The sequence below is a fragment of the Lycorma delicatula genome, chromosome 6 (assembly GCF_047948215.1).
Source record: "Lycorma delicatula isolate Av1 chromosome 6, ASM4794821v1, whole genome shotgun sequence".
Taxonomy (NCBI): Eukaryota; Metazoa; Arthropoda; class Insecta; order Hemiptera; family Fulgoridae; genus Lycorma; species Lycorma delicatula.
This window is the reverse complement of record NC_134460.1, coordinates 26,746,671-26,773,929: the sequence shown is the minus strand read 5'-3', so window position 1 is coordinate 26,773,929 and position 27,259 is coordinate 26,746,671. Positions and strand designations below refer to the sequence as shown.

General features: G+C 30.9%; 1 protein-coding gene across 1 annotated transcript in view; it reads right to left on the bottom strand.

Moving 5' to 3' along the window:
* Positions 1-27,259, bottom strand: part of LOC142326769 (uncharacterized) — a 127,997-nt gene that overhangs the window by 51,846 nt on the left and 48,892 nt on the right. The window contains exon 3 of the mRNA XM_075369465.1: positions 23,238-23,498. Within this exon, the coding sequence (XP_075225580.1) occupies positions 23,238-23,498 (261 nt within the window). The remainder of the gene's footprint in view (positions 1-23,237; positions 23,499-27,259) is intronic.

Sequence of the window (27,259 nt, the reverse complement as noted above, 5' to 3'; positions counted from 1 at the left end):
CTGCATTTTCTGGGGTGCGGTTGCGATTTTGAAAAAAAAAATTTTTCAAAATATTATTGTTTTTTAATTGTTAAACAATGTACCTAAGAAAGATATGACCTTAATTAGGCGAAATATCGTGATACGGAATATTTGAAATTTTCTTAGTTCGAAATTTGAAATACCCTAGAGCTTGGTTATCTGTATGTCGGTCTGTAACAGTTGAAATGCAATTGAATCTGTTGTTAAGCAATATTATTTAAATTAAAATCAGTTACTTTAGTCTGTCTCTTGAGATTTGAACCGTAATTTGCTCTACAGCCTCACCACCTTGACCTTTTCAGTTGAAAATTTAATGGCACCAATGCCATATATAGAAGTAACCCGACCAAGTTTGATCAAAATCGGTCTAGCAGTTCTAGAGATATAAGGTGATTTAGAGTCCAATACCGAACACACACATGTACTTACTAACACTAACATTCGGAAAATTTCGATCCAGTTTTTTGAGTTCCTTAGGTGTCAAGACGTGAAGATCCGGTGAAAACCGCAATGTCCGAATTGGACTGATTACAATACTGTCCCTTCTACAGCTACAGCTCTGCTGTAACGCTATGTAGACGGAAAGTAATATTTATATTATTATTCTATGAAATATATATTATTTTGTGGCAAAAAAAAGCATAAAATATTTGAAATTCTCTTTGTCCGAAGTTTGAAATATTTGTTGTTCGCCATGTAGCTTGGTTGACTATATGTCGGTCTGTAACAGCTACAGCTAAAATATAATTGAATCTATTGTGAAGTAATATCAATTAAATTAAAAATCGGTTACTTTAGTCTGGCTTGTAAAATTTGAACCGTGATTCTATAGTATCACTGAATACGTATAATGCTTGATCTTACGGCGTTTTTCAGTAAAGATCAGTGTTTCACTTAAAAATGGAGGTTATAATATTAGGGCACTATAGTTTTACTTTTCATTATTATATACATAATGCAATCCAAAAAAAAATTGGATAAATCTTGATCATATTAATTTTCAAAACGTTTTGAGTCATAAATCATAAAGGAGCTATTAACTAATTTGTCTAGTAAGTAATTATTAGGTTGTCTTCTTTTTTCGGAAAATATCAACATTTATAATTACTACAGAAAAATTAGGTTTGATGCCCACATTACTCTTTGTATAAAGAGTAATGTTATACCCATTAAGAAACCTTAATGGGTATATGAAACCTTAAGGGTATAAAAGTAGGTCTTTTAAAAATATGTTCAACCTTTTAAAAGTATCTATTTCCATTACTTATCTGTTATTTTATTTTGTATAAGAAATACGTATGGTAGGTAGTCTGTAGAAACCCACCGGGTTGGTCTAGTTGTGAACTCGTCATGGTAAATCAGCTGATTTCGAAGTCGAGACTTCTAAGGTTCAAATCCCCTAATAAAGGCAGTTACTTTTATACGGATTTGAATACTACATCGTGGTTACCGATATTCTTTGGTGGTTGGGTTTCAATTAACTACACATCTCAGGGATTTTCGACCTGAGACTGTACAAGACTACACTTCATTTACATTTATACATATCATCCTCATTCATTTTATGAAATAATACCTTACGTTGGTTTCAGAGGCTAAACAGAAAAAGAAAGGTAGTCTGTAGAAAGTTTACTTTGCATTACTTAAGTAAAAGCTTTTTTTTAAACGTTGTAGTCATGTAAAAGCGATTTAAATATATTTTCTCACTTATTTTTCGTCATAAAGTAATAATACACTACACAGATTTAACTCATTGTGATTTATCTATAGCCTTATTTGTATAAAGGACTATTCTTCATATTTTAATTAAAATTAAATGATAATAAAAAAATCGTGTTGAAAAAAGTATTAAGCAGTAAAACAGTACTATTTTTTTTAAATTAAAATTTTTTGAAATCAACAAAAAATTAAATATCATAAAGTTGTTTCGTTTTTAATTGATGCTGACTCTAAAAGTCAAAAATTTACAAAGAATTAAAACAATAATAATTTTTTACTTTTTCCTTGTTTTTTCTAAGGAAATTTAATTTTTAATTATCGCCTAGAATTTCTTCTGATGAGAGTAATCTTCTAGAAGAACTTTCTAAATTACGACTAAATTATCACCTATAGGGAGTCGCATAAGCGGAAGGAAAAAGAAAAAAAATTACATTAAGTAGATGAAAATGTAATTTCACCAACTTCTTAATTTCTATTTCTTTAATTCGGATTTTATACTTATATTACAATGAAACATTTGACTTCAACTTAATGCATAATCACTCTATTTATTTTTTATTTCCTTGCCAATTTTTCAAAAATTGATAATCTTATTTTAATATAATAATACGCCTATGTTCATCGTTTAAATAGAAATTATTATAACGTAATAGATGTTAAAGTTATGTAATAACAGCCATAAAAAATGATAATAATCATAATAAAAGTAACGGAAGTCGGAGAGGAGTAATGGACCGTATAAACATCCCTTGACTCCTCCCTGGCCTGCAACGTTGCCACCCTTTTATCCTACTTTCCTTTTGTGATGGGATGTGAGCTTATGTTGTTACATTTAAGCGGTATCATACTATTATACGCGAATGATATAATAGCTCTGTCCAGTCGCTTGGGAGGGGTTAGACGAGGGTGACTTTGCAAGGCCAAACTGTTTGAAGGGGTGGGGGGAAGTACGTAGTCAGTAGCTTAGCGGCGGCCTATTTCAAACAGATAAAACCGACGGACTATCTTTATCCTTTATCCTCCCTGTCCTTAAGGATTACTAAGTTGATTTATGATTTACTCCCTAACAATAGATTTCTTCTTTATTTAACCTTTATTCTGAATTTTTATTAAATTAAATATAACAATAATACACACATATTATATTATTATTAATAATAATTATTATTGAAATTTACAATTAAACTAGAAGTATAAACGAATAATTATCGGTTAATGTCCAAATTGTCAGCAACTGTATGTTGATAACTGCATATCCATCCAATTGAATTTTGCTTTTAAAGTTTATTCTTTTGATATTATTCTTTTTACGTGTTCAATGCCAATTATCTTTCCTCCTCATTTTTTTTATTTTCCATATTCCTACTTCGTATAAGTCTATTAGGCAGATCTATTAATATATCTATTAAGTATCTTATCTATCCGTATTGTTAATAAACTTCCTAATTAAGTATGGAGGAAATAATGATTTGTAAAGTTTCTTTGGTGAGAAAGGATTTCATACTAAAAAATTCAGTTTGAAAGTAAAAATACGATGAAGTAAATGTAAATGAAATGCGACAGAATTTACGATAATAAGTTTGATTAATTGTTTAAATGCATAAATATTAGTGATGACATTCGGGCATGTTAACATCGTAAATGATAGGAACGAGATTGTTTTATAAGGAGAAATAAAAAATTATTTTATTAGATGTGAATTATCCAACGGTTTAGTTACATTAAAGGCGAAATGGTATTAAAATTTTTACACGCAAACATGTAGTTGGTGGGAAGGATTGGAACGGGTTTATTTTTTAACTGTAACTTTAGCTGATATAAAAATCTCAATTCTGTTGTTGTTTTGCTATGAAAATACAGTTCTTGACGGGTATTTTACTCCTTCCGTGGATTTTTGTTAAAAATAAGAGATGTTTCAAATTGAGTGAAAAAATTGACAAATTGTGGTGGCGACGTTGATTTTTTTTCAAGCGTCATTTCTTTGCAATAGTTATCAAAAATTATCAAGGAACGCTACATGTCTCAACAACGTTTACAAATCGTACAAATGTATTATCGAATTATAGAATCTGTTACAGCTACGTATCATGCGTTTCTCGATATTTACCGTGTACATAATCGGTCAAACAAATACAAATTTCATCGTTTAGTTAAAACATTTGAAGAGAATTTTTCTCAACTTGTTAAAATGCACCAATTCACAAAATAAACGCAAGGAGTAAAGAGAATATTGCTGCTGTAAGTTCAAGTGTTCGTGAAAATCGAAATTTATCGATTTCACAATGTTCATAAGAATTTGACCTTTCTACAAATGAATTTTCCGAAAAGATCTTGGTCTACACCCGTATAAGATTCAACTAACTCAAGAATTGAAGTCATGGGACCATTTTTTTTTTGCGTCCACGGTTTGCTGATCGGACTGTAAAGCAGTTTGAAGTGAATCCAAATTTTCAACAAAAAATCATCTTTTCAGTGAGGCTCATTTTTGACTTCATGACTTTGCAAACGAGCAAAATTGCCATATTTATGATGATTTCATTCCACAAATTGGAATTGTGACAAATGCACAATTTCAATCCATTCAACAGTGACCATTACATCCAAAAATATCACTGTTTGATGTGGGTTATGGGCTGGTGGCATCAATGAGCCATTTTTTTTCAAAAATGTGCAAGGAGGTGCTGTTACAGTAAATGATGAAAGATATCTTTATACGTATTATTCGTGATTTTTTGGTAGAAAATTTGGAAAATTTTGATTTCAATGGGTTATAGCCACACATCTGCTGAAATAATCCAGATACTGCGTAAAAGGTTTGGTGATTCGATCATTTTACGAAATGGTAATATCAATTCGCCACCAAGATCGTGTGGTTTTACACTCTTAGACCTTTTTCTCTAACACACCTGGTTGGTCTAGTGATGAAAGCGTCTTCGCAAATCAGCTGATTTGGAAGTCGAGAGTTCCAGGGTTCAAGTCGTAGTAAAGACAGTTACTTTTATACGGATTTTAATACTAGATCATTGATACCGGCGTTCTTTGGTGGTTGGGTTTCAATTAACTACACATCTCAGGGATTGTCGACCTGGGACTGTACAAGACTGCACTTCATTTACATTCATACATATCATCCTCATTCATTTTATGAAATAATACCTGACGATAATTCCCGGAGGCTAATCAGAAAAAAAGACTTTCTTCTCTGGGGTTATGTTAATTCACAAGTTTATAGCAACAAAGTAAGAATGATTGATGACTTCAAAGCAAATATTCGACGCGTTATTAGTGGAATTCAAGCTGATTTCTGCGAAAGCACTCAAAATTTTGTTGATAGATTTGGCTATGTCAAGCAAAGCCGTGGAGGCCGTATATGAATGATACTGTTTTCCGAACATAATGTAATTTTGTTATAAACTTTAAAATAAAAACAAAAATCTGATGTGGACATCACATGACTTCCTTGTACGCCTATTAAATTACATACACACATTTTTAAAAGAACATAAAATTTTACTTCATTAATAACTTCTGATTTTTTTTCATATATTTTTTTTATTGAATTATTGTTTATTGTAAAAAACTTTACAATAAGAGGTTAATAATTATTAAAAAATTAATACATTTAAATTAAAAAAGAAGTTAAAAAAAGGAAATGAAGTCGAATTCGAACCGATATGCCTTCCTCTTGTAAGATCCAAATATTTCATTAATTACAATTTTATTTGGCTAAACTGGGGAACCTATGAAAATAAATACCACTTATGATATAACGTTCAAAAGCTCTCAATGAGGGCTTATTACTGCAGTTACGAAAAAGTCAAAAATTCAGTTTTTTGAATTTTGGGCTTTTTGGATCATTTTTGGCCAAGTCGATTGCAATCAAAAGGGTAAGTGCACAACTAGATATTACAAAAGTTCTAAATCCAAAATTTCTACATTCTACGGCTAATCGTTTTTGAATTATGCGAGTTACATACGTACGTATGTACAGACGTTACGCCCGAACTAGTCAAAATGGATTCAGGGATGGTCAAAATGGATATTTCCGTTGTAATCTGAAAAACCGAAATTTTTCGCGATTACAATATTTCCGTGTACGAAGTACAAGGAAGTAAAGACTGGTTGCTGTTACACATGTTTTTTTGTTTTATTGTAATTTGACTTTTAATGAAAGACCCATTATTAAGTTTCACTACTAAGATAACCACTTTTATCGGGGTCACAATCCCCTTCCACCAAATATTTATTCCCCCCAAAAATATTTAGCGGGTATAAATGTATATTAATGACTTTAAATCAAATAATATGTCTTAGTAGAACAGGTTTAGGTTTCTAGATTAGGTTTCTTTTATCTGGCGTAAGTGGCAGTGTTGATATTGTTCCTAATTCCAATTTGAGTTATAAAATTGTGCAAACTAAAAAATAATTTATGTTCTTTTCTCAAAGACTAATATTTTTCACAAAGAAAAGCTATGTGTCTATGCTTATAATAGAATAATGTGGATGTTAACATCAACTGACAGATGGCGATGTGAGAAACGGAGGGCTTCATAGATATAAGGCTACACTTGGCTATTAATACCATTGAAAGTTACTACATTCAGAAATGTTGCTTTTCTTTATTCTTGGAGATTTGAAATAAGTTCATTAGATTAGAACTCGATTAGATTTTTTGAACTCGAATTAGGAATTGTTCAAAACATTAGTCAATTGGAAAAATTATTTACCGTTAATTGTGAGTTGTTAAAATTGTTTGTTTATCCGAATGTTCTCGGCGGGATAGATTAACTGTTGAAATAGAGAGTCAGTATTTTCATAAAGAAAATACAATGAAGATCAACTTGCAATACAGTAATTGTTGTCTAGAGGTATTTCCTTGAAATCTATGAATGTTTTTCTTTTCGCAGTCTACAAGTTGACAAAGAAAAAATTTGCCATTTGAATGTGGATTTTCTAAAATATCCTTCACACGAAAATCATTTTTAACATACTTTTCCTATTTTCAACTATTTTCATAATCTTTGATGTCGAAATTTCAATAATTGTACTAATATTTTCAACAAAATTAATTAATTTAACTAAATGAATAACATCATCAACGTTAACAATATAATTTTTAATATTAGGACTAATTTATTAATGAAAAACAGTAATACTGGAATAAATAAAATAAATAAAAGTGTATAAACATAAAATAATACAAAAATAAAAAAAATATTTGTCATTAACGTGTTTATTAATCATAAATTATCATTTTGTTACAGATGTTTGGTATCGTTTTTTTTTTTATTGCCGTTTCCTGAATTAAAATATAATTTTTTATTCTTATCATTTTTTGAGAAAATCCTTATTTGTAACGTTACGCTAACAATAAACATTTCGGATTAGGAAATTTTGGTTGTATTCACTTAAATTTTCAGGAAATGCCTTTCAATCACAAAATTTGTTATAAAAATTATTAAATTATTTAAATTTACTTTTTCGTGTTGAAATTAAAATATTTTAAAATGCTTTTGTATCTTAAAATTAGATATAATCAAACATCGAATATTACTTAATTAAAATTTTTCTCCACTCTACATTATTAATGGAAAAGAAGAGTGTTATTTTGTCTATTGTTCGTGTTAATCCGTTTCTTACGTATATTTTCTATTATATTTTCCAAGAAGTCAAAATATTTTCTCTTAAGCTTTGAAGAGCTTTTACCGTTTAGTTGAAGAACATTTAGCATTTGCAGTTGTTTTACTCTTGAATAGAAGAATTCAGTGTTTTCTTCATCTTCTTCTTTTTCTTTATCTATTCTAATTTTTCGTTCTTTCGTCTTCTTGTGTTGTATTTTAGCAACATTTTGTCTTTTATTGTTTCGCTTGTAAACTAATACGTCATTTTCCAAAGTAGAAAATAAATACCATCCAGTATTTCAGGGTTTTTATTTTATTTATTAATGCCGGTTTTGTAAGACAGTGAATAATGATAAATATCCTTTTAGTTTTTCGAACGCGGCACCGTTTGGTATAATAACTATTATATATAATTTTTAAAAACAACTTACCAAATTGTAGTTAATTTCCTCGAACGCTTTCGGCTATTCTAAGTTTAAGTCTAGGTGACTACGTCCGTATTGTAATAGTTTCTCAATTGTTACGATCTCTGTATATTGAGGAATCAGTTAGCCAACTTAATTATTACTGATCATTATCTGGTTATACAAAATATCATCGAACTTAACTTGTATTTATTAATTTGTTTATTAATAATGGTAGTTTTATAATTTTAATCATAATTATATTCCTCTTGAAGATGGTAGAAGAACCGAAAGCGCTCGAGTAAATTAAACTGGAATTTGGTAAGCTGCTTTTTTTAAAATTATGTATAATAAACACCCTTTTCTTACTTTGACTATTTTGGTTAATTTCCTGTTTAAAATTATATTTTATTTTATTTTATTTAACTCTGAATACAAATGTAGAACTTACAATCTTTCATTTTACAAACAAAAAAATAAATAAAACCCAATATAAGTTTTGTAAAAAAATTATTTTATATCTATTTGATTTTTATAAAAATTGTAAAATATACGTTTAAACGAATTATCTCTCTATATATGCTTAATTAACAAATATTCCTTTTAGTGCTATTATTCATAAAAGAAAATTAAAGGGAAAAATAATTTTTCAAATTACCGTAAAGTTTTTCACGATGCTTTATTTTTGAATTTTCATTGTTTTTTATTAACTTAGTGATAATTTTACCGCATACTAATCCGACAGTTTAGTGTACGACTACACTATTCGTATGTATTTGTATTACGCGCAAACACATGCACACACAAACAAATTCTGCAGTATTTTTCTTCGGTATCAGAGTTCATAATGACTGACCGTTGTGTGAAAAGGGTTTGTAGTAAGTTTGGGGGAAGAAGTCACGAAGGTTAGTTCAGTTTAGTGATAATAGCAGTCGAGGAGTAGAAATGGTAGAGAAAGCGGGTAGAGGGCGCACACGGATGGCATTTATAAAAAGGTTGATTTTCTCTTATCGCTTCTTTGTCTGCAGTGCAGAGCTATTTGGTAGTTTTACTTCTCTCTGCCGCCGAAAACCAATTTATCCTCTCTGTTCCCACTTCCTTCCTTCCTTCCTTCCTTCCTTCCTTCCTTCCTGTTGCTGAATCAATTGTAACTCCAATCATTCAGTCCCTTCCTCTCTCCATACTGACCGATAACTACCTACCGGCCACCACCAGGCGCATTAACTTCTATTTACCGCATTTTCCATCTCCTCTAACTTTAATGTTATACGAACGTTACGTTATTTTTCTTTAACCGATTCCAGATCTTAACTGCATTTTCAAGTGTAAATCACCACCACTAAATAAATGAAATAGGGGTTTCCTGGAGATTTATTATACCTATCATTGTAGAGTAATAAAAATTGTTCTTATTAAAGGTTTCTTTTTGGGATGGGGAAATGAGAGAGCTAATCAGATTTTTAATTTTCAACGGTTAACGTCCAGTTAGAACTGTACTGGTTATTATACAGTTGCATTTGTATTTCATGAATGGCTTGAGTATCAATCTATATTTCTTATACGCTAAATGATTACTGCAAGTTTTTACAGGAATATTTTTTTTTTACTACTCTAGGGCTTCGATGTCTTCAACTGAAACTAAATTTGAAAAACGTGATGTAGTTTTAAAATGTGCATATAGTTTTTTGAACATTTTAGGAATCCGTGTAAATAAAATATGTTTGTGATGACAAAACTGTATCACACTTCTTACATTGAAATACAAAATTGTTCCTGTTTCCCCCTTTCCACTATTTATCATTTACTTATTATTGTTACATTTTCTTTTTCCAAATTTATTCCTCTGTTTCTCAAATCCTAATAGAAAGTTTCTCAATTGGACTTATTGTTTTTCGGTGATGGTTCTCCATATCTGCTAAGTGAAGCAGGTCTTTTTAAGTGAGGAAGGCAATGTTGGACTCAGAGTTTGAGTAGATTTCATGTTGGACAGTGTCGAACATTTGAAGAAAAATCTCCCACAACAAAAAAAATAATACTAAAAATTTTGTATAGAACTCGTCAAAATATTACTTACTATATTTTACAGCGAAATTTCTTTTTATAAAATGTATCCCGAGTGTAAAAATAATTAAATAATTTCTGAAAAAAGAGGCCGGACCAATATGCATATCTTTTACGTCATTGTAAGAGGAAAATAATAATGTCTTACTTTTTTATTATAATGGTTGATACGTATTTCTAATGAATCATTACTATTCAATATTTATTTTTTAAGTTTTTTATAATCCTTGAACTACAATAATTGATGAGTTATTTTTAACAATTTTTTTATTAGGCATACCAGTTGAGTTTTTTGTTATCACACCATTTCTTTTTTCATCAGGTGCTATTATCTTTGCAATAATTATATTTATCTACATAAAAAAAAAGTTGAAAACAATATGGTGGAAAGCTTTTTTTAGCTTTTTGATCTTTATTTGAATTATTTATATTTTTTTCTAGTATTTCAACTTCTTCTTCATACATTTATTAAATCCGGGCTTTTTAAAAATAGTTTAATTCTTTTTATATCCTTTTTAACTTTTATTTTTTAAAATATGCTGGTGTACCCTCTTAAGATTGCTGTTAATTGAATTTTAATTACATTTATTTTGTATTACATAAAAACTGAGAAAACTTAAAGCTAGCGTCGTTTACTAACAAATTTTGAAAAAAAAATTTTAACAATGTAATTTTATTTAAAAAGTTTCGAAAATATTGATATTTGAAAATTTCGATTTAATATGGTTTAATAAAAAGTAGCGACGAATAATGCTGATAATAACGAACATATATATTAAAGGATTAATGTATGAAATAAATCATACTTGTAGACTTAAAATTTTCCATTGATTATGAATAAGTAAGAGAGATTTATACTGAATGCACTCGACTAGACTAAGATTATTTAATTCTTGATTAATATATCAAAGGCAAAAAATTATTAAATGTTTTCCAATAATTGTTATATTATATACGTAGTTAAGTATTTAATTTTCAACGTATATTTAACCGTAGCAAGAGTTGATGACAATGACCCGTGTTTGTATACTGTTCTACGTACGGTGAAACTTACACGTATCCTTAAGCAAAACGGGATTCCCCATTATTATATTTAATCAATCACATTGAGGAAAAAAACACAGAAGTTAATTTAAACAGAAATACAGTTATTAACAAAAAGACTCTCTTTTTTTCTTCGTATCGAAACGTATCATACATAAATGTTAAATAAGTGGAACGTTAATGACAAAGAAGGAGATTGAGGGATTCATTATTTCGCAATTTATATAATAAATGTGTAACATATCGTATAAAATAAATAATAAAAAGAAAATTTTAGAGATAATGGCTGTTGATGCTGTATTAATTTAAAAAAAAATGATAAATAATAAATATTATGAAATATATTTCATAAATATTAAATAATATTTATAATATTTTTACCTAAATATTAAATAATATTTATAATATTTTTACCTAAATATTAAATAATATTTAGGTAAAATTTTACTTACAATTACATATCATTTTTTTTTTCATTTATAATTCATATTTTGTAACTAGGTTCGGCAATTGTCATCATCAGTATATCTTTACTCATTATTTTCACACAGATTACACGTTTTACATAAATATTAAATATTAAATTATGGAAGAGTAAATTTAATAAAAAAAATGACGTAGTTCGTTTATCGATTTTTAAAAATAAAAGTTAATAAACTATTAACATTATACTGTATGTTGTCAATTACGTAGAACTCACCTTGGATGGCAATTGATGAACTCAGTGAAGAATATTAGATAAAAGAATAAAAACTACCACCAATTGTACATAAAATTCAACATAAATTATTTAATATTGAACATGTAAAATTAAAAAAACTCCCTTTCGGCACGCCGGAAGGCGGAGGTAGAGTTCACCAGTGCTAAGTAGGGAGTAAAAAAGATTTTCACCTTAAAATTGAGAAAAATTTCAAATTTACTCAATACAACAATGGTTGCATGTGAAAAACGTTTCACATGTTTAGCGTACGACAAGCCCCATATTCTTACAATTCCAGTAAAATTTTGGTCATCCCTTGCCGTAAGGGTTGGTCATATCAAAAATTGTACCAGGCAAACGTTTTAGGTAATGTTTAGAGGACTAACGAACGACCACTTTACACCGATTCGATGAATTGGAAAATTTAAAAATGTTTGGCGCAAATCACGGCAGTTATCGTGTCCACAAGAAAAGGGATATATATATAAACTTTTGAAGTGACGGTGGTTTTGGGTAATGTAAAACGCGAAGATATGTCAAAATTTCCAGAAGTCAAATCATGGTACCCGTTAAAATAGGTAGTTTTCTTATGAAATCTTCTTAGTAGTGCAATTAAACAAATCTAATATTTATATTATATTCATATAGAGCTAGGAGCTTACAAATTGAAAAGATCTCTACTTTATAAATATTTAGGTCTACAGTTAGAAACCATTTGCTCTTTTTTTCAGTGTTATTAAAATGATTCTAGATTGGCTCGATTAAACCATCATCAAAGGCCCTTGTATAATCCTTGATTAAATGTTCTGCCCCTTGGCTATAAGGACACAGTCATAGTCGCGACAAGAAAACTATCCTCATTTACGCAAAATTGTACTTATTTTCTTCATTGGTCATCAGTCTCTTAAGCAGAATTCATGATCTACGTGGAAATGAAAGATCAGAGGACCTCTTGAAGTAACACAAATTAAAATCTACATTACAAAGACTTCCTTCTCACTGTTCCTTCCATGCATTCTAGAAATAAAACCAGACTATTCCAGTTCCTGAATCAATGGGAAAAACTACAAGAGCTCAGTCATCCCATGATGTTATTAATATCGTGTAATGGATTTGTAACAATACTTTTTCGGTGATGTTTCTCCACATCCTGCTTAGTGCAGTAGGTCTTTTTAAGTGAGGAAGGCAATGTTGGATAGTACTCAGATTTGAATAATTTTATAACAAATTTTTTTTGTAAAATTTATGAATATAAAAAAACGTTGACATCTTTAAACTGGAAAATTTTGGTTTCCAAAAAAAATAATTGTAATTTATTTAAAAACAAGAGTTTATTTAATGTTTTACGAAAAGAAAATAGGGAAATACCGGAATCGAAAAATAAATGCTAAGAAAAAATTGTTAATCATATATATATATAAAATCTTATATATTTGTATTTTAGCATTGTGCAAAAAACTAATCGACCAATTGCTTTCAAATTTGGAGGATACATTCGTGTTATCCCAGAGGACCTAGCCCCTTGAGCGTGAGGTTGTGAATTAAAGATAATATTAAAAAAAAAGAAAGATTAATCCTTTTACTTCATTATTATATTTTCTCGCCAAGGCAACAGAAATAAGTTGCGAAGTTTTCCTCATCAAAGGTATTTGTACTTTAGTTACCATAGTTACTACTGTTCTGTCTTTTGTAATTTAATTTCTTTATGAGGTTTCTATAAAGCCTAAATACTTTAATTGTTATTTATCAGTTTTATTCTCACAATAACAGGGTAACAAACAATGCGGAGGACCAGGGGGCGGATCCCTCTGGCTAGAAGATGTTGCTGGTGAAAAACAAAAGATACGAGGATAAGTCAATTATTATCTGCAATGTTATAAATTTTATAATACATTTTATTGCAATACAAATAGGAAACTTACATGTACATCATTTTTCAACATAGTCACCTTGCATTTCAACGCACTTGATCCATCATTGCACAGGCTTCCTAATGCCCTCATAAAAGAAGGTTTCGGTTGAGCTGCGAGCCAGGAATGCACCGCTTCTTTCACTGTTTCGTCCGAGGTAAATCGACGGCGCCTTAATAATGCCTCTTTGAGTGGACCAAACAAGTGGTAGTCAGAAGGGTCAAGATCAGGACTATACGGAGGGTGAGCTAGTACTTCAAAGTTTAGTTTCTGGAGCGTTTCAGCAGTGTGGGCAGCAGTATGTGGACGGGCATTGTCGTGCAACAACACAACACCTTTCGACAGCAGTCCTCGGCGTTTGCTTCGAGTTACAGGCTTCAGCTTGCCAGTAAGCACCTCACTGTAGCGCGCACTCTTTATTGTCGTGCCCCTTTCCTCATAATGTTCCAGTATTGGGGCTTGTGAGTCCCAAAAAACCGTAAGCATCAGTTTTCCTGCGGACGGTTGTGTCTTGAACATTTTTTTGCAGGACGAATTTGGATGTTTCCATTCCATACTCTGCCGTTTACTCTTCGGCTCGTAATGATGGATCCGTGTTTCGTCACCGGTGATGATTCTGTCTAAGAAGATTTCCCGTTAGTTAACGTAGCGATCCAAATGTTTTTGGCAGATGTCCAAGCGCGTTTGTTTATGCGACTGTGCGAGTCGTTTTGGGACCCATCTTGCACAGATTTTATGAAACCGAAGTCTGTTGTGGATGATTTCGTTGGCAGAACCGTGACTAATTTGCAGAGGATGTGCCGCTTCATCGATAGTTACTCGTCCGTCTAAGAAAACCATATCGCGTGCACGCATAATGTTTTCCTTATTTGTGGCGGTAAACGGTCGTCCGGGTGCTTCGTCGTGCGTAACTCTGGTGCGACCGTTTTTGAATTTTTCAATCCATTCGTAGACACTCCGATGCGGCAAAACACTGTTCCCGTACTGTACAGAAAGTTTTCGATGAATTTCGGTCCCTGGTACACCTCCCGATCACAAAAAACGGATCACTGAACGTTGCTCTTCTTTGGTGCAAACAGAAAGCGGAGCAGTCATGATTAACGGCAGGGCAGCGATAATGGAACTAACCTAGCAGCATCAAACGTGCACAGACATAACAACAATTAAACCACGTATGCGTCATCTACGCACACGACAGTACTACCGACATAAACAAAAATATAACTAAATTGCCGATAATAATTGACTTACCCTCGTATATTTAATTACTTTTTTTATATATCCTCCCCTTACGAGACCGCACCAAAAATGAATTAGTTTGTGTTTTCTCGTATCCTCATCGTAGATGAACCGGGATACGATGTATATTAGTAGGACTCAAAGTCAGGAAAAAGTTATAAAGAATAGGGGTTGTAGGAAACGCAATTCGAAATGAACTCTATCCAAAAGATAAAAAATTAGCTCCTTCAGGCAGTGGCCATTCAATGAGTTAATAATCCTCAGTAAGTGAAGGGATATTTTTACGAGTACTAGGGCAGCACGTTACTGATCATCGTTTTTCAGGGGATCAGCTTAGATGCTGCAATAAAATATGTTTTTCTTAGATTTTAAAAAGTCTTCCAAGAACAAGTTTAGACTTAATAAAGAATAAAACTTACTCATTCAAGGAATTGTTTGGCGTGTAGAAATATCTAACAAGACTACTAGTATAAACCATTCAGAAGACTTCCAACTGAGAATCCTATTTATTGTTAATTAATTTATCACAAGGTACTAAATCTCACATCATCACTTTATTTCCTTTATTTGTATAATAATAATAATTGTTTTCTTTATAGTTTTTTTTAAACTTCTACACTTCATTCCCGTATAAATTAACTAATATTAGGTTCCTTAATGGACATACTAGCTGTAGCACAAAGAAAAAATCTTTCATGAATGCTATATATATATATATATATTTTTTTTTTTAGCTTGGTGATATAACCACATAAGCTGAAAGCTTGTGCGTGGGATATGTAAATGAAATTTTGTAGCGTAAGAAAAATGCCAAGCTTGACCAGGATTCAAACCCAGGACTTCCGGTTGAAAGGCCGAGACGCTACCACCCCGCCACGGAGATCGGCAATTTTGCAGGTCAATTTTTGCAAAACGTTTGGTACAATAGAAAATGTAAGCTTCAATATATGTTGAAAAAATAAAAAAGGATACATTAAAAAAATTATAATAATTATAATAAGCATTATCTGCGAATGAAGTGACTAATATAGTTAAAAGTCATACATACACACCATTTCTACCTTCATTATTCAAGTATTTTTTTGCAGAAAGGATATTTTTATTTTTTCCGTACAATTAGCAGTATATATTACATTGTACTTCTTATAAATACCTAGTAATTAATGGTTTTTTATCTTTTATAATTGATATTTATGTAAGCTATACTTATTAACAGGTGGTATATATTTGTGTACAATATGCGCAGATGTTGCTCAAGACGAGTTGTTTCGTTGTCTCTGTTTTGCGAAGGGGAAGAAGTCAGACGTCGAATCTTACGACTCGGAACACCTGCGGTCATGTTAAATTGTATAACAGCTCACTTGTCAGAACTAGTAATCAAACATAGCGCGATTTCTCCTTCATCAGCTACAAAATTAAATAAAAAATTACTTTTTTTTCTTTCGAAGTGTCTTAATTTTGTTTATTTTTCGTGTAAATTATTATTCAAACATATTTAAATTATATATATTTAATACGTTTAAAAATTAAAAGCGTATTTTTAAAAAAAATTATAATAAAATTTATCAAAATAAATTTTTATACCGTTCAAACATCAAAGTGAAATATCCTTTACAAATTAAAAGGAACACAATTGAAAAAGAAATGAAGTCAACCTGTTTTTTTCTCCCTAGGCGCAAAATAATTTTTTACAACCATGACGTTATCTACACTTTAAAATAAGTTCAGTCAAACTAAGCTCCTCGGTTATTTAATAAATTATTGTTTGTTTATCACGTATAACAAATAAAATTAAAAAAAAAATGTGATAGAATCAACTAAATGAAAATTGTTTATATTACTTTTTAATCAATTATACCGGATGTTTCAAAAAGGACGGTTTGTTTGACGACGTGAATTTATTACAAAAATATTAATGTTAGTAAAATACTTATACAATAGTAATATTCAAATTACTTTTAATAACTTTAATAGATGTTCAAAATGATCACCTGTGATCCCGATGCAGATTTGTACACGTTTGATAACATTTACAGCTATTTTTCGTAATGTTTTAAATGTTAGCCTTCAGTTTGTCAAGTGTATGAGGATTGTTATTAAAAACTATACTTCTTAAATACTCCCAAAGGAAAAAGTCTGCTGGTATAAGATCTGAAGATCTGGAGGCCACAACCCTTTTGATGTCAGTCGATGGCCAAAAAATTCCCGTTTTTATTATATGATTAATATTATATTTACACCTTGTATAGCTTATTATTTGGCAGTTATATTACCCTTTTAATAGTAACTACTGGGCGATGATAACGCCCAAGCGTTTTTCGCCCACAACCAACAAAAAAAAAAAAAAAAAAAAAAAAATTCCCGTAACGTATTCAGCGTTTCATTAGCCGTATGACACGTTGCATTATCCTGCTGGAACCGACATTCTGTGTAAATCTAACACGGCAATAAACGGTTCGATTAAGTTGCGATAAACCACACCATCTACAGATTTTTCAAAAAATAAAGGCCCTATTATAGCGGGCGACGTATAGCTGTGCACATTGCGTGCGAGAGATAGACTGATATGAAGGGTTGAACAGTTAGATAGGCATTCCTTTACAAAAACATCTCGTGTAGCTCCGTGTACTTACATAGTATGCAGCACATTGTCAAAGTTTTTTAGAATAGTTAATAGCGCGGTACCTATGTACCGCCGTCATCCTATGCCGTCAGCCTATGTGCACAGAAATACGCCGCCCGCTATACATGACGGCAGGTCGCACACCAAACACCAATTTTACTTGCGTGTAATGGTCGTTCATGAAACGCATGAGGATTTTCAGCGCTCAATATTCAGCAGTTTTGGCTGTTAATGTAGCCGTCCGAGTGAAACCGTGCCTCGTCGCTGAAATAAACACGATCCAAAATTTCAATACCGTTGTCATCAACAAGAGAACGAAACCGACGACAATACTGTAAACGTCTTCCATGGTCTACTTCTTTCAGTTGTTTCAAATCACCGATGCGATAAGCATGCGATTGTAATTTTTTAGTAGCCCTGAAAGTAGATAGTGAAAGCCCAGCAGGTGAAGATAAATTTCTGAGCGATTTTCTAGATGAGCAAGACAAACGTTCTTTCACATCTTCCAAAACTTCTACTGTTAACAGTGACGGTCGACCTGTGCTTTTCCGATCATATACACTCCCAGTCTCACGAAAATTATTAATCGTACGCGATATTGTCGACTTATTAGTTATTGAAGAATCGGGAAATTTTATCCGAAACTCGTCTTTCACTCGTTCGTAAGATTTATACGCTCGATAAGTCTCATAATAAACACACGTTCGCCCTTGAAAAATGACATAGTTAACTCAATAGAGACGAATTTATACTCTTATAGCACTAGTGCATAAGATGGACATTTCAATTCTTACAAGCTGCTAACCTTGAGTACAGTGTTACCGACTGACACGTAGGGAGATATAGAATGTACCTTTGCGTGACTTCTACTTCTTAATCTTAAGGTTGCGTCCTTTTTGAAACACTCGTTATTATAAATTAGAAAAAAAAAAATCAGTAATGAGTAAAAAAAGAAAGGAAAATTGAAAAAACTTAAAAAAATAATAAAAAATTTTAAAAATTGATTTTGCAGAAGTCAGTTTTCCATCTTCATTTCTTTTTTTTTAATTCATGTTTATTTCAAGGATGCAAACATTTTTTATTAGTAAAATCTGATACATTCTAAATACAAAATAAACCAATTTTAAAATAATATGAATATTCGGAAATCATATTTTTTGACTCAAAAATCTGAGGACACTTATCAAATTTGTAACACGTAACGAATCTTCTTTTGTTCGTAGACAGATATAAGGAAACGAAATAATCATATTTAATTAAATAGGCTCAATATTTCAAAATAAAGAAACTATTATGTTTTAATAATTAGTATATTCTTATTATTTTAGGTACTGAAATCGTGACATTTATTTTGGTTAACAAAGATAATGTCCAATACTAAAAGATCCATTCTATGATAACAGTAGGAAATAAAATTATTTATATTATATTGACATAACAATGACAACGTTAATAATTCATAGTTAACAAAGAAAATACAATAATTTACATAATTTATTTGGTAACCCACCGGGTTGGTCTAGTGGTGAACGCGTCTTCCCAAATCAGCTGATTTGGAAGTCGAGAATTCCAGCGTTCAAGTCCTAGTAAACCCAGCTATTTTTACACGGACTTGAATACTAGATCGTGGATACCGGTGTTCTTTGGTGGTTGGGTTTCAATTAACCACACATCTCAGGAATGGTCTAACTGAGAATGTAAAGACTACACTTCATTTACACTCATACATATCATCCTCATTCATCCTCTGAAGAATTATCTAAATGGTAGTTACCGGAGGCTAAACAGGAAAAAAAAGGAGGTTATGTTTGGTAGATTATATGTATAATTTCTCTGCATATACCTCCACATACCCACTGATTTGGAAAAAAAAGAGAAAAGAATGGTACCCACTTACCGAAAAATTTTCGAAGGTTATATTCATATTGAAATTAAAACTTTTTTTGAAATGAAAAAAATGACCACCGACTGCTCTGGTCATTTTTTCGTATGAGAATGGAAATTTGTAGCGTATGAAAAATACAATGTCTGACCGGGATTCGAACTCAGGACCTCCGGATGAAAGGTTGAGATGCTACCACTCCGCCACGGAGATCGGCGGACGGTGACGTTTCAACCATTAAAACTTTGTTAAATGTGTAAATAGTTCTATATTATAATCTAAATTATATTCTCTTTAATTTTATTATTAATAAAACGTAATTGGATTTACAATAATAATGCATATTGATCTTTTGTAGACAATGACATTAAATTTAGTAAATCATATAATAAATTGTCTGAAGAAGTCGATATTAATAAAGACAATGATCGATATAAACAATTATAATCGACATAGACAGCTACATTAAATTTAGTAAATGAAGTTGTAGGTTATTTATTTATTTATAATTTATTTTTACGTTTGATAAAAAAATGTATGACATACAGTAGTGAGATTGAGGAGGTTTGAACTGTAATAAATATTAAGATGGGTATGTAAACTACAGTTAAAATTTCGTGTTGATTCAATAGTTTTCGCGGTTAGCGAGAACAAACGAAAATTGCGTTTTCTCTTTATATAATAGCGACATTTTGTTCTGCTGATAGAAGTGTACGAACGAGCGTTCTAAGTGACGTTGAATTGTGTGAAAAATATTTTAATCACTGAGTAAAATTTTGAAATACGGGATCCATGATGATTGTACCTCCCCATCCTCTTGATCAGTTTTAATTAAAACTGAACGTTAATGATTCATATTCAAAAATTAGCGTACAAATTATCATAAAAATTATTTAAGCCAGTCTGAAGTTATCAAACAAAATAATAACCGAGAAAACAATTGGCTTATTATCCCTCAACCTGAATAAAATTAATTAACCAAAGTGGCAAACTAATGAAATGGAATCATCTAATTTCCATAGGAATGTAAATTTGAATCCAGAACGAAAAAAGAGTTTTTTGCTCCGTATCCCCACATCTCTCTGCCCCCTTGATTAATTGTGATCAAAATTAAACGTTATAAATGCTCCATATGTAGAAATTATGGGATAGATTTCATCTAATTCGGTTAATCCAGTCCGGAGATATTAAGCAAAAATTTATAGCCAATATAAATATATCCTTATGGAATTTTCAACGCTATTTTTTTTTTTTTTTTAGTTAGATTTCATAAGAAAGCTACCTATTGTAATGGGTACCATGATTCGACTTCCGGAAAATTTCGACATATCTTCGCGTTTCACATTACCCAGACCTCAAAACCACCGTCAGTTCAAATGTTTATAAATATATTTACATTTCACTTTCTTGTGGACACGATAACTGCCATAATTTTGCGCCAATCACTTTCAAATTCACACATAAAATATAACGACCCAAAATCTCGGTCGAGTTTGTTAATGAGAAAAATCGGACCATGGGGGTAGAAATGTTTTTTTTTCATTATAATGAAAATTATATCGTTATAATTTTCTTATTAAGTAGAATATCGAATTCGTTTAAAGTTCCTACCATTTTTTTGGATAAGAGCCTAAAACGTATTTCAGTAAAGTTTTTTGATATCACCAACCTATGGCTCTGGCGGGGGGGGGGGCAATGGGGTTTTGAAGACAAAAAAATCATATCTCCCTTAACAGACAAAGTATCGAATCGGTTTAAAGTGGTCGTTAGTCCTCAAAACATTACCTAAAACTTTTGTCTGAAATAATTTTTGATATGACCAACCCTTATGGCAAGTGATGACCAAAATATTGCTGGAATTGTAAGAAGATGGGGCTTGTCGTTGCAACCATTGCATTGTCGTACAACCATTGTTGTATTGAGTAAATATGAAGTTTTTCTTAATTTTAAGGTGGAAATATTTTTTATCCCCTTCTTAGGACCGGTGAAATCTACCTCCGCCTTCCGGCGTGCCGAAAAGAGATTTTTGTTTGTTGAGAAGATTGCAAAAACTCTAACAGGCAAAATTTGATCCGATTAATATAATTTCCCTTTTATTTTGTATATACACTTATATTTTATACTTTGTAATTATACAGTGTAAATATATAGCTAGGAAATTAATAAATACAATATATTTTAAGGTAGGTATTTATGTAACTTTTAAATATAACACGCTAAACATGATATAATGTAAATTATTTTAAGAGAAATAAGTTTGAAACATAAGGACAGAGTTGTTAATTCTAATTTATTCAGGGGTTAATATGTTTATTATAAAAAGTAGAAAAAAGGAAAAGCAAGCAGTACTGAAAAGACGATACACGAAGAAAGAGTATGAACATCTCAGTTTTGAATTTGTGGATAGAAGAAGTAATAAAAACTAGAAGAAGATTTGAAACTGCAGTTACAAATCTGGGACTAAAAGGAAAAATCGTACGATTCCCTGGTGATATTGGTAATTTGGTTTTAATTAGAAAGGAGTTAGAAGAATTTATGAGTAGTTTGGATTCATTGATAAAGAAATATTTTGGTTTGAATTTAAATTACAGAGAATAAGTATAATAAAATGCAGTTACAAGGAGGTTTTAAATGTTAAACTACGTAAAACTGAAAAATTTTGTTGTTGAATAGTAAAATTACAAAGATGACACTAATAAAGAAAGCATTAAGAGCAAAAATGTTACAAACCTGGGAAGTCTTATTAAAAAAAAAAAAAACTTGCTAATAAGAAATTGTTTAAAAAAATCGGATGTGCTGTGTAACGGCAAAAACATAATGATGACAAGGGAACATGAACAACACGGTAGCTATTAAAACAAAAATACAGGCTCTTGAAATTTGATTCGGAGATTGTCAAAAATTATATCAGCTGATGGATTAAAAATTAATGAGTTTTTAAGTGAAGTTAGAAAAGGAAGAAGTTTGTGGTAGAATATTATAAAAAGAAACCCAAAGTGGTCGGTATGCCAACCAAATATCCTGGTTTGGTGAATTCAGTTCGTCTACAGTGCCCCAATAAATACAATAAAGTACAATATATAAAAAGTAAATGTGGGTTTAGGAAATAGGTAAGAGAAACCTTTTAGTAATAGATTAGTATAGAATAGAAAGGAATTTATAAATTTGCGAATTAAAAACAAAAACAGTCAAAATATTGATGATCTCTACAAAGAAAAAAAATTGGCATTTGTTGTTGACCATATTTATACTAATCGATGCTGTGTAAGCAGATTAAAAAAAAATATTTATTGAATATTTATTTTTCAATTTCAGCTGAGTTTGTCGTAATAATTCATAATCTCCCAATTACAATTCAGTCGCTTACCACTTTTCATTCTAAATGTCGAAAGTTTTCCCACCAGTAAATTTTAATGCAGGATCAAATAACAGATTTGAACAATAACATACTTTTTCGATTTCCTTATAAACTCAAAAAATACATCAATTTAAATCAAAATACAACCTTAAGAACGCACACCTCATTAATAAATTTAAAAAAATTGTTAAAGAAATGTTTTTAGAATTAGGTAAGTTAAAATTAAAGAATTATTATAAAATTGTTAATAATTTACAATATTTAATGCAAGACATGTAAGTAATAACATAAAATAATTTTGAAGTCAATTGAATCAGCTGACATCTGAATTTGGCTGTTATCTTTGATAGGAAGGATAGTCGGAATATTACCTCAGAAAAAAGAAAATTCTATTAAAAACAAAAAATAGTTATAATAATTTCAATGCGTAAATAATTCATGGATTCCATTATCCTGTTATAATTTTTATGAATGTATGGTTATTTGACGTACAATAAGTCATTATAAGTAAAAGTATAGAAAATGTCCTTAATACGTAATTAAATTAGGATTGTACAAGAGTACATTTGTGTATTAACCGTGTTTGTCTGGTTATGTTAATTTTTAACTTAACGTATTAAGATTAATTGATAAGTTAAAGAAACAATTTACTGACCCAATGCATCGTCCTGTGAAGTGGGGGTGGGGCTGGGACATCGTCCGGTAGATGCCAGTCTCAGGTGGGCAAGATGTAAAGCCAGGAGGCGGCCCGATCTGCTACTTCCCGCCAACGCCCCCAGTTCTGCGCGAGTCAATCCGACCAGCTCCGCCCCTGTACTGGGGAACCGAGCCGCCTCCGGTCTCGGCGTCAGGTTGAACTCTCGTCCGCACCAGGATAACCAAGCTGCTACGTGAGATGACCTCCATTCAGCGGGGTCTGTAATCCATATTGAAAATATTATTAAACAAAAATAAATAAAACGTCTGTAAAAAATATTACATCCTAAAATTAAAGAGATTACACAAAAGTAAAAAGTAATTTTTTGTTTAGATTTAGAAAGATGTACGAGTATAAATTTTTTCATTATCTACTTACATAAAAAAAATCTTTTACCTGTGCTTAGAATACTTTTTCATATGTAAACGCTTCTTCTAAAATATTATTTCTAAATATTTTATAGATAAATTTATTCATGATTTGTATATATAGTATTTAAATAGTAGGATAGAAGAATTTCTTTATTTTTTTCCAAAATTACTTAACAAGTCTGCATCTTTCGTTTCGCCACAAATAAAATTTAAAAGTAACCATAAAAATTCACTTTTAGAATACTTCGCGCTCGTTTTGTTTACTGCTACTGAAAAAGTAAATAATTCCCACGGGGTATTAGTTAGAAAATATATTTTATATTGTTTATGAGAAGAGAGTTGTGGACAACCTCGGATTAATAAAATTCAAAACTGTAAACCGGTGAGATACTTTAGTTTTATTAGCCGATGGGAACGAAGATTAATCAATTGACATAAATTACCTCTGCAATACATAAATTCGTATGAATTGTGGATTCAATTCGTATTTCTTCAATTTTATTTTAATGCCTTCTTTGATGAAATTTTGAACCTAATCACAAACATCACGGGTTTGTCTTTTTTCCTTATATTTTTAATAATCGATCTTCCACTTTATTATTATATCATTGTATTTCATGTAAAAATGAAGTAGATTAGATGATTACTTCGGCATTGTAATTTTTTATAGATTTACATACCTCACAGGAACCTCTGAACTGTAAACGGAAATGGAATATCTGAAATGACTTTAACTTACAGGTTCATTTTTGTTAACCTAACATTTAGTTATGCTTTAACATAAAATATACACCACTCCTACATAATCTTAAAAGAAAAATTAATTTTTTTTGCTCTATTTTTATATATACTTTATAAAACGTCGTCAACTTTGGTTACTGAGGGCTTTGTCCTTGACAGATTAGTACTTAAATGGAGTGAGTATCTGAGTATATAAATAAAGAACTATGTAAAAAAAAATCATTCTACTAATTTTAAGTAAGATTTTGAGATAAGAGAGCCATGGTAACCCGTTGATTAATTGTAACCAAAGTTAAAAAGCATCCCGTATTTAGAAATCTTCATTTAAAATTTCAATAAAATAAAGTTTGAAAGTGTCAAAAAAGTAAAAATAAAAAAGGAAGATAGGCTTTTACGTCTACAATTATTTCTTACCCCTACAATTTTTATTTTAGCTATTTACTTCCCATTATAAACTAACAGTATTTAATTTTTTTAAGTTAAAATAAAAAAAATTGAATTAAATATTGAGAAAGTATCATTATGATCGCTAATTATTTCCCCATATTTTTTCGTTCTTTACAATAAATATATGAAGTAGTTCCAAGATATCAGTCTAGAGAGAAAAATACGGATAATAGCATACATTGATACACCTAAGAAAGGATGAAAGATAGCTTTATTTTTATTATAGAATAAATAATGTCTGCTTTGATGACATTTTGAACCTATCACAACATCATGACTTTGTCGTTACTTCCTTTACTTTTAACGATATATTACTTCCTTTACTTTTCACGATATCAATACTTCCTTTACTTCGTACAAGGAACTATTGATAATGTGAAAAATTTCAGATTTCAACGGAAATATCAATTATGACCATCCCTGAATCCATTTTGACTAGTTTGGCGTGACGTCACTGTACATACGCAAATATGTTTCTCGCATAACTCAAAAACGATTAGCCGTAGGATGTTGAAATTTGGCATTTACGAATGTTGTAACATCTAGTTGTGCGTGCGCCTTTCCTTTTGTTTGCAGTCGAATGAACCAAAAGTGTCCAAAAAAACCCAAAGTCCCCAAAAATTTGGATTTTGGACTTTTTCTTAACTGCAGTAAGCCCTCATTGGAGCTTTTCAACGATATAACATAAGTGGTAATTACTTTTTTTCACTAGTTCTAGAGTTATAGCCAAATAAAATTTTAATTAATGAAATATTTGAATCTTATACGGGGAAGGCCACATCGGTTCGAATCGGACTTCATCTCCTTTTTCTATCGTTTTTTTTTTTTTTAATGGTAGTATAAAAATTTTACGATAAATAATAATTCAACATTAAAAAAAAAATAAAAAAATGAAAATATATCACAAGTTACTAATGAATAAAATTTTATTTACTTTTCAATTAAAAAAAAAAATGTCTATATGTACTTTAATAGGCGTACAAGGAAGTCATGTGGTGTCCACATCAAATATTTTCTTTTAGTGTCCTTTAAATAGTATGCTGCAAAGTTTTAGAAAGGTGCGTTTAGTTGTTTTTTTTGTGGCGATAGAGTAAAGCAAAAAATATTTTACATTTTCTTGAAAAAAAAATAGATAAAATTGTATTTCGAGGTGTTACAAAGTACTCTTTTTTTTTAAATTAACCCGAACAACACGCAAAAAGAGTTAAATTTCACTTTAAAGAATTCTTTGACGGTAAAAAAGTGGGCTGCTGAATTTAAACGTGGTTGTACATCCATTCAAGATGATAAAAGCTGGGGGACGCTCAAAATTCGGTGCGATAGACGAATTCAAAAATAGTTACAAAAATCCCCGATACCGTATTAAATGGTTGCTGTCTGAAGGCAAGCTTAGCAAGCTTGCTAATATCGCAAACACCTCGAAAATTTCTCGGTAGAATTTAGACTTATTTAAACGCGATTTTGCTGAGTTTCTTCAACGTCACTGGTATCCAACAGTAGATGAAACATGGATTTATCACACGTGGGAGACCAAATAGCAGTCTAAAAGGGGATTGGAACAGGTGAAAGTGCGCCAAACAAAGCGAAAACAGTTCCGCCTGCGGGAAAAGTCATGACTACAGTTTTTTTTTTATTTTCGTATTGTGGAGCTCATAGAATACATGAAAAAAAAGGTAGGACCATCACCTGGAAGTGTTAGACGTGGGTTACAGGACTAATTGAAGGTTGTTATTTAGGCTATACGTCCAAATCTAGTCTAAAAGAACGTACTCTTTCACCATGATAATTCGCTTATACACACGTCTTAGTTTGTTGCTGCAAAATTCCATGACCTATGCTTCAAAGTCCTTATTCATGCGCCGTATTTGTCTCCCTCGCTACCTCTTCCAAAAAAATGAAATGGCTCATTGAATACGAAAATTCACTCGAAAAGATGAGACAAATCAATAACGAAAAAAATGAAATTATTTTTTCAAGCCTAGTATTTTCCTAACAGCAGTAGTAAATTAGTTAAAAAATTACTATTGTTGCTGTTTCGCTAAATTCCGTATAAATATTTTTTCACGCGGTATCCAATTTGCCAGATATGGTTGCATTCGTGGATTGCTACACCGTAAGTACTGAATTTTCTAGTAAAATAATCGTTATATTGAATGTCAATTTGAGCTGGGATTTACTCAAAATACTGATTTGTATAGAATAAGGATTAAAATTTTTTGTTACTCTCCCTTTTCCGTTTTGCTCATCATTTTTTATGAAAAACTCATCGATTTCTCCAAAAAATATTAATAAAGGAAAGAGGATCAACTCTCTCTCTAACCTTTCAATGTTGTTATATCAGGGGAAAATTATCCTCATTCATTTACTCGTTGTTTACGTTTTTCTTTTTCCTGTTTAGCCTCCGGTAACTACCGTTTAGAT